This window comes from Protobothrops mucrosquamatus, unplaced genomic scaffold, assembly GCF_001527695.2.
Source record: "Protobothrops mucrosquamatus isolate PMUCROS unplaced genomic scaffold, P.Mucros_1.0 scaffold3712, whole genome shotgun sequence".
Lineage (NCBI taxonomy): Eukaryota > Metazoa > Chordata > Lepidosauria > Squamata > Viperidae > Protobothrops > Protobothrops mucrosquamatus.
In genome coordinates, this window is record NW_015389666.1 from 177,383 (window position 1) to 186,161 (window position 8,779).

At 54.3% G+C, this 8,779-nt stretch overlaps 1 protein-coding gene across 1 annotated transcript in view; it reads left to right on the forward strand.

Moving 5' to 3' along the window:
- The window catches only part of LOC107298099 (protein KIAA0100-like), a gene marked incomplete at its 3' end in the record, with an annotated part of 20,762 nt that extends 12,844 nt beyond the window's left edge, over window positions 1-7,918 (forward strand). The window contains exons 5-11 of the mRNA XM_015827461.1: window positions 1-78; window positions 1,769-2,036; window positions 3,856-4,061; window positions 4,584-5,685; window positions 7,137-7,328; window positions 7,511-7,713; window positions 7,800-7,918. Of these exons, the coding sequence (XP_015682947.1) occupies window positions 1-78; window positions 1,769-2,036; window positions 3,856-4,061; window positions 4,584-5,685; window positions 7,137-7,328; window positions 7,511-7,713; window positions 7,800-7,918 (2,168 nt within the window). The remainder of the gene's footprint in view (window positions 79-1,768; window positions 2,037-3,855; window positions 4,062-4,583; window positions 5,686-7,136; window positions 7,329-7,510; window positions 7,714-7,799) is intronic.
- Window positions 7,919-8,779: the final 861 nt, after the last annotated feature.

An 8,779-nucleotide genomic window follows, 5' to 3' on the forward strand; every position in this document is an offset into this window, starting at 1 on the left:
CACATCCAGCGGGCCCCCCACCCCCCAAACATGCACGTCTGGGGAGAAGCTTTCATCCTGGACTCCTTCAACCTGCAGGTGGGCTGCGAGGCAGGCGGAGGGGTGAGGCTGGTGTGGGTTAGCCCAGGGGTCCTCAACCTTTCTGGCTGTGGGGACTGGCGAGGGGGGGGAGTGGAAATGGCTCCGTGTGAGCGGTAGGGGCTTGCGTGCACAGATCCATTGGGCACTCGCAGGCACGCGTGAAGCTCCACTTAGGCTGTTGGTTTGATCTCTTGAGTTTGGCGACTTGGTTGCAAACATTTCGTCAAGCAAGGTTCTACATTTAGGCAAGAAAAACCAAATGTACAGGTATAGTATAGGGGGTACCTTGCTCAATAGTAGCAACTGTGAGAGGGACCTCGGAGTCCTAGTGGACAGTCCCTTAAATAGGAGCCAGCCGTGTGCTGCAGCTGCCAAAAAGGCCAACACAGTGCTGGGCTGCATTAACAGAGGGACAGAATCAAGGTCATGTGAAGTGTTAATACCACTTTACAAGGCCTTGGTAAGGCCACACTTGGAATCCGGCATCCAGTTTTGGTCACCACGATGTAAAAAAGATGCTGAGACTCTAGAAAGAGTGCAGAGAAGAGCGACAAAGATGATTAGGGAACTGGAGGCTAAAACACACAAGGAACGGCTGCTGGAATTGGGGATGTCTAGTTTAATGAAGAGAAGGACAAGGGGGGACAGGATAGCAGTCTTCCAGTATCTTAGGGCCTGCCCCAAAGAAGAAGGAGTCAAGCTATTCTCCAAAGCGCCTGAAGGCAGGAGAAGAAGCAACGGATGGAAACCAATCAAGGAGAGAAGCAACCTAGAACTAAGGAGAAACTTCCTGACAGTTAGAACAATTAACCAGTGGAACAACCTGCCTCCAGAAGCGGTGAATGCTCCAACACTGGAAGTTTTTAAGAAGAGACTGGACAGCCATTTGTCTGAAATGGTATAGGGTTTCCTGCCTGAGCCGGAGTTTGGACTAGATGACCTCCAAGGTCCCTTCCAACTACTACTGCTACTTCTTCTTCTTCTTCTTCTTCTTCTTCTTCTTCTTCTTCTTCTTATTCTTATTATTATTATTATTATTATTATTATTATTATTATTATTATTATTATTATTATTATTATTATTTTCAAGAAGACATCGTCAGTGCCCTTCGAATTGTGCTCGTCTGTCAGAGCACTGGCCTTTAAATACCTTTTTGTGGGATGCAGATTGATAAGAATGTTGTTCAGGTGTTGTTGAGTCATGGGCCGTTTGATTGGCTGGCGGTTCCAAAGAAACAACATTCGTACCAATTTGCATCCCACAAAAAGGTATTTAAAGGCCAGTGCTCTGACAGACGAGCACAATTCGAAGCGCACCAGCAACATCCCCCCGAATGGAGGCGAAACGTTGGCAACCAAGCTCGGAGATCAAAACAACAGCCCAACTACCAACTTGAGCTACTAATATTCGAACACATTTTGAAGCTCCATTTGTGCAAATACCCCTCAATGGCGCAAATGGAGCTGCACACCGCCCACACACACACGCTCGCATGCTGCTTGCATGGCCTGGTTTCTAACCGGTACCGGTACCGGTCCACAGCCCGGGGGTTAGGGACCCCCAGGTTATCCAGCTTGAGTGATGGGAGGGCAGGTCTGCATGCAGAGGGGTGGGATCCTGACTTTGAATCTCCGGCCGAGACCCCAGGGCTGCTCCGGACGTTGTCGCCCTCTTTTCATTCCCCAGGGCAGCTACAACCAGCCGCTGGGAACTTCCAGCACCCACGCGGACACCCTCTTCCTGGACTGCACCCTGCGCGGGCTGCAGCTAGAGTCCTCAGACGCCTGCGCTGACTGCCTCTCCCGGTTCCTGCTGCTCTTGCGGCCTGAGGACCCCAGCCCCCAGGACCGCCTGGAGGAGCTGCCCCCCGCCCTGGGGGAGGAATTTGGGGTGCTTTGGAAAGTGGACCTGAAGGTGGAGGACGTGAACCTTTTTACGCTGTCCAGCTTGGCAGGTGAGCCTGGGGGGGGAGGGGGGCGGCCTTGGATGAATGAGGGGAGGGGTCTTTGGGGCCTTGGGAACCCGCAGAGGGAAGACCCTCCCCCCTTGCTTGGGGGGCTGAGACAAGGACTGGCCTTTCTTGGCTCCAGCTTTTGGCCCCTAACTCCAGAAATGATTTTGGGGACACTTAGAGAGTTTATTTGTCTCACTTGGGGATGGTCTGCCTCCCTTTGATGGCCCCGCTGCGTTTCATTCCCTTATTTGTTTCACATAAAATATAAAATATCTTTATATTTTGCAATAGGGACAAAATATCTGTGGCGAATACATTTTTAAAGGACCCCTCATTTTTATATTTTATTTATTGTATTAAATAAATAAAATGTTAAATTTCTACGCTACCCATCTCACTCTCAGGCCACTCTGGGCTCTTTAAAACGGCCATAAATAATAGAATAAAACAGTTACAGGCAGTCCTCAATTTACAACCGTTCATTTAGCGACCCGATGACATTACAGCAGCACCAAAAAAAGGGACTTATGACCCGTTTTCACACTTTACAGCCGTTGCAGCATCCCCGTGATCAGGTGATCGGAATTCAGACACTCAGCAACTGACTCGTACTTACGACGGCTGCAGAGTCCCTGGGGGGTCATGCGATCCCCTTTTGCGACCTTCTGGCAAGCAGAGTGAAGCCGGATTCACTTAACAACCGCATGACTAATTTAACGGCAACAGTTATTCCCTTAAGAATTGTGGCAAGGAAGGTGGTAAAGTGTTGCAAAATTCACTTAACCCACGTCTCACTTAGCAGCCAAAATTTGGGCCGGTCGTAAGTCGAAACCTACTTGTACAGGATTCAAAACATTGAAACTTTGGGCATTGACAGATAAAACATTAAAATTAACATGATAAAGGGGATAAAAGGAGCAGGAGGCAGAATCAGCTCTTGTTCCAACAGCCTCCTCCACAAGGGGGCGCTCCCATCCGGGCCCCGAAAATCGGGAGATGCAGTCAGTTCAGCTGAATAATAATAATAATAATAATAATAATAATAATAATAATAATAATAATAATAACAACAACAACAACAGGTAGTCCTTGGCTTATGATCCACAACTGAGTTCAAAACCTCTGTTAAGTGAGGCATTTGTTAAGTGAGTTTTGCCCCATTATACGACCTTTCCTGCGAACGTCGTTAAGTGAGTCACGGCGGTTGTTGAGTTAATAACATGGTGCTTAAGTGAGTCTGGCTTCCCTAGCGACTTTGCTTGTCAGAGGGCCACTAAAGCCGATCACGTGACCAGAGGACCCGGCCACCGTCGTAAAGGTGAGTCCTGTTGCCAAGCGTCCGAATTTTGATCAGGCGACCACGGGGACGCTGCAAAGGTCGTATGTGTGAAAAACGGCCACAAGTCATTTTTTTTCAGGGCCGTTGTAACTTCGAATAGTCCCCACCAAGCGAATTGCGGTAAGCCGAGGACGGCCTGTATTCAGTAGAGGCTGCCGGTCGTCCCGGGGGAGCCCTTGCCGGGGGTCAAATGGCTGCCCCGCCATGTTATCTGGGCCCCTCTCGGCCCCTCTAAAGTCGGCGGCCGCCTCTGTGTGCGACAGCAGCACAATCACAACTGCGTGGAGGAGCCGCGTCTTCCTGCATTGAGTTTTCATCCGGGGACAGCGAGTGGCCACCCTCCCTGCTGCTGCGGAGACATGAGTTCAAGGACGGGGATGGATGGGCTTTGTAGTACTTTGGGCCAGGAGGTGGACAGTGGTGCCTGGGCCACATTGAGCGTCTTTCTCTCTCTCTCTTTCTCTCTCTCCTCCCCCCCAGGGGCCACAGAGCTTCGGGTGGACACCCTGACCACGCTGGGCAGTGCCGAGAGCTGCACCATCAGCATCCAGGGGGTGGCGCTGTCCCTGGTGAAGACCCTGGCGGAGAAGATGCAGCCCTGCTGCAAGGCCCCCACCATCCCCAGCCCCGTGGCCGGCCTGGCCGCCCTCTCCCTCACCTACCGCAGCAGCATCCGCTCACTGGAGGTGCCCCCCTTCCCCTCCCCCTGCCCCCATTGCTTTGCCAAGGAATCGGGGTCTAGGGGCGGCCGACTGGCCCCGGCACAAGAGTTACGCCAATGTGGAAGAAAGGGTGGAGTAGAACCGTTAGAGAAAAGATGCCAAAGGAGGGACGTGAATGACAAAAACTAAAATATCTTTTTGATCATTTTAAATAATTAAATTGAATAGCCCCGCAGCAAGTTGGCTGTGGAAAGTCGTCCCGATCCACCCCATTCAGCCCCCCCCCAAATCCCACTTGGTGTTCTCCCCAATAAAAAGGCCCCCTCCGGAGAGTCCAGTACAAACTATCCTGGCCTCTGGGCTCAGAGACACCCTTGCCCACTTCCTGGGCGCTCCTCCAGCCTCACTGGGCATAATGGCTTCTTACCCTCACCCTACCCCTTTTGGTACCTTAGCAGCAGGCTAGAAAAAATGGGGGGAATGAGTGGGGCTGGGCAGGTAGACTTGCTTGGGGGTGAGTTCATCGCCCTACCTGTCCTTTTCCAGGTGCAATGTGGAGATAGCCTGACGCTGCTCTGGAGCCCAGCCACCCACATGTATCTGTTCGAGCACCTCTTGGCTACCCGACGCTGCTACGAGACGCTGCAGAGCTTGCTGTCACCCCCAAAACGCACCTCCGCTGCCCTTCCCCAGCAGGGCCCCGAAGGCCAGATCCCTGCCCAGGATGGGGCTCCCTTCCCCGAGGGCCCGGCCCCCAGGAGGCTGCTGGGGCTGACCCTGGAGTTCAGCTGTCTGAAGTTGACCGCTTTCGTGTCGGAGAAACGTTACTTGAGCCTGGCGGCCGAGCGGCTTTTACTCAACCGACACGGCACGTCCGTCCACGCCTACTGCCCCGGACTGGTGGCCGGCTTTGACGGCAACAGCATCCTGGTCTTGAAGGAGGTGGAGCTGCAGGCCCTGCCAGAGCTGGAGGAGATGATCCTGCACCGCGGCCCCTTCCCCAACCTCTGCACTTTGCGCAACCGCGTCTGGGCCCTCTCCTGCGCCGCCGTGGCAGTGGAGTTCCCGTACCAGTACGACTTCTCGGCTACGTTGGACGAGGCGCTGGGCGTGCAGAAGTGGCTGAAGGGACTCCACGGGCGGAAGGCCGCCAGCGGGGCCCCGGCCCAGCCCTTGCCGCCCGACCTTCTGCTCAAGGTCCAGCACTTCTCCTGGGTCTTCCTGGACGACGTCTTTGAGGTGAAGCTGCGCGACAACTACGAGCTGATGAAGGACGAGAGCAAGGAGAGCGCCAAGCGGCTGCAGCTGCTGGACGCCAAGGTGGCCGCCCTGCGCAAGCAGCACGGGGAGCTACTGCCCGCCCGGAAGATTGAGGAGCTCTACGCCTCCCTGGAGAAGAAGAACATCGAGATCTACCTGCAGCGCTCCCACCGGCTCTACGCCAACACCCCCATGCGCAAGGCACTGATCACCTGGACCATGTCCAGCCTGGAGCTGGTGGCGCTGGCCGACGAGTCGTTCTCTGGGGCCGAGCGGGTGCTGCAACAGATCCGGGACATGGATGCCGCCAGCCCCTTCCCCCCCGAGGGCCTGGAGCTCCTCACCTACTGGTGCCGCATGGTCAAGGGCAGCGTCAAGACCTACTTCGGTGAGTGTGCGGCTGTGACCCACGGCGTCCTGGGCCCGGTCTGTGAGCCTCCGTGCCCTGAACAACATGGCAATTTGATGTTCTGTTTGTTGTTCAGTCGCTGAGCTGTGTCTGAATCTTTATGGCCCCGTGGAGTATGGGCAGCCCTCAGCTTAACAACGGTTCATTTAGTGACCATTCAAATTTACAACGGCACTGTAATGACCGTTTTTCACACGACTGTTGCAGTCTCCCCGCAGTCACGGGATCAAAATTCAGGCACTTGGCAACTGACTCATATTTACGACAGTCGCAATGCCCTGGGGTCACGTGATCCCCTTGAGCGACCTTCCGACAAGCAAAAGTCGGTTGGGGGGAGCCAGATTCACTTAACGATCGTTTTGCTAATGTAACAACTGCAGTGATTCACTCAGCAACTCTGGCAAAGGAAGTCGTAAAGCGTTGCAAAATTCACTTAACACACGTCTCGCTTAGCAACATAAATTTTGGGCTCAATTGCGGTCGTACGTTGAGGGCTACCCCTACAGCACGCCAGCCCCCCCGTCCTCCACTCTCTCCCGGAGTTCATGCTTGTTTGCTTCGATGACCCCGTCTAACCGTCTCATCCTTTGGTGTCCCCTTCTCATTTTGTCTCCCCAACATCGGTGTGTGTGTGTGTGTGTGTGTGTCTTCCCCAAGGAGTCCTCCCCTCTCAGTGGGGGCCAAAGTATTTGAGCTTCAGGATCTGTCCTTCCAAACGACACTCAGGATCGGTCTCCTTTAGGATTGAGGGATTGGATAAGTCTTCTCCCACGAATGTTCGATTTAGCTGTGCAGAAGTTTATTTGTCGTGCCCCAGATGCTGTAGGAAGTGGGGAAGGTGGGCCCCTGCCCCACAGAGCATAGGGGTCTAAGCTTTACTCAGGGAAGGTAGATGCAAGAGCTAACTAGAGCAGAGGCCCCCAACCTTTGGGGCACCAGGGACCACCGGTTCCGTGGAGGTCAGTTTTTCCGCAGACCGGAGGGGGCCTGGTTTTGTGTGCTGTCTGCATCTCGTGGATGGGGCTCTGCTTGTTTGTGCGGACCGGTTGCTGGCATGCCGCGGCCCGGTACTGGTCCATGGACCGGAGGTTGGGGACCCCTGAATTAGAGGGCAGCCAAACGTGCCTGGGGGGCTATGAAAGGGTATGTAAACACAGGCCACAGATACCCCTCTGGATCTGGGTGATCGCGAGGGTCTTCTGGCTACGGGCGTCCACTGATGCCTTGATGGAGTCCAAACCTGTCTCTAAATTTGACCATTTTTAAGACTTCAACTCCCAGAATTCCCCAGCCAGGGAAGCAAAAGGAGCTGGCTGGGGAATTCTGGGGATTTGGAGAGAAAAGGAGTGAAGGACGCCCTGCCCCTTCCCGTACTGTCCCATCTCTCCCCTTCTCAACGTGGCCTCTTTCCTCTCCCTCCCCCTCCCCAGTGCGGATCCGGGATTACCCACGCTATTTGTTTGAGATACGGGACTGGAGACTGTCGGGCCGGCTGGCCGGCGCGGAGACCCCTGGACAGCCCTGCTCTCGCCGGCGGCAAAAGCTGGAACTGGGGGCCCCGTGGGGCCCGGTGTCCGTGGAGAGGAACATGCCCCCTTTGAAGTTCTACCACGACTTCTGCTGTAAGTCCCGGTGGGGGGCTGGCGTAATCCTGGCGGGCCACAGCCCTCCGCCAATTGGCCAGAAGGGCTGGGGCGAGGATGGGGCTCTCTGCCCCTCTGGGGGGGTGGGGGAGAGGTGCGTCTGGTGCCCCCCCGTCACCCTCTTCTGATGCCCCTCGTCGCCCTCTTCCCCTGTGCCCCAGCCGAGGTCTACCAGTTTACCATCGTGTGGGGGCCGTGCTGGGACCCCGCCTGGACCCTGATCGGCCAGGCCATCGACCTGCTCACCAAGCCTTCGGAAGACCCCAGCCCGCCCCTGCCCTGGTGGGACAAGAGCCGCCTCCTCCTGCACGGAGACTGGCACATGGATATCGAGCAGGCCAGCCTCCACCAGGTGGCCACGGAGGTGAGGCAGCCCCCACGGGGGCACAGGTGACGGGGGGGTGTCCGCCTTTCGGCCGGCCTCCCTTCCAGCCTCGGTTTCTCCTGCAGGACCCCTACAACACCACGGAGAACCTGCACTGGGAGTGGAGCCACCTGGCCTTCCACTGGCGGCCGGGCCAGTTCGTCTTCAAGGGGGACCTGGACGTCAACGTCCGGACGGCGTCCAAGTGGGTGGCCCTCCACCCGGGGGGGGGAGGGAGGGGCCGGCAGGCGCTCTGAGATGAAAGGGGCCGAACAGACAATTGAAAAAAAAAAAAACCCCGATGAAATTTCCAAAGGAATGTTTTTGTAAACGAGCAAATAATTTTTTCTAGATAAATGCATGCATAAATTATTCTAAATAAGTATTTTTTTTTCTAAATAAATCAATTTTTTTTCTAATCAGTTTTTTTCCCTAAACAAACATTTTTCCCAGATAAAGGAATGAAATTACTAAAGGAGTATTCTAAATGAAAAAGAGAAATATTCTAAGTAAATGTATAAGTCACATTTTGGAGGAAAGGAAAGGAAGGAAAAGAATGGGTGGATGGAAGGATGGAAGGAAGGAGGGAAAGAAGAAAAGAAGAGGGAGGGAGAGAAAAGCAGGAGAGGAGGGAAGGAATATATTTGATAAGGAAGGAAGAGTGGGAGGAAGGAAGGAAGGAAGGGAAAAGAAGAGGGAGGGAGGAAAGGTGGAAGGAAGGAAGGAAAGGGAGGAAGGAACGAAGGAAAGAGAAGGAAGGAAGGAAGGGAGGAAGGAAGGAATATGATAAGGAAGGAAAGGTTGGGAGAAGGAAGGAAGGAAAAAAGGGAGGGAGGGAGGGAGGGAGGAAAAGGAGGGAGGGAGGAAGGAAATGAAGGGTGGAAGGAAGGAATATAAGGAAGGAAGGAAAGGAAGGGAGGAAGGAATAGAAGGAAGGGAAGGAAAGGAAGGGAGGGAGGGAGGATGGGAAGAAAGGAAGGAAAAGGGAGGGAGGGAGGGAGGAAATGAAGGGTGGAAGGAAGGAATGAAAAAAGGAAGGAAAGGGAGGAAGGAAGGAAGGAAGGAA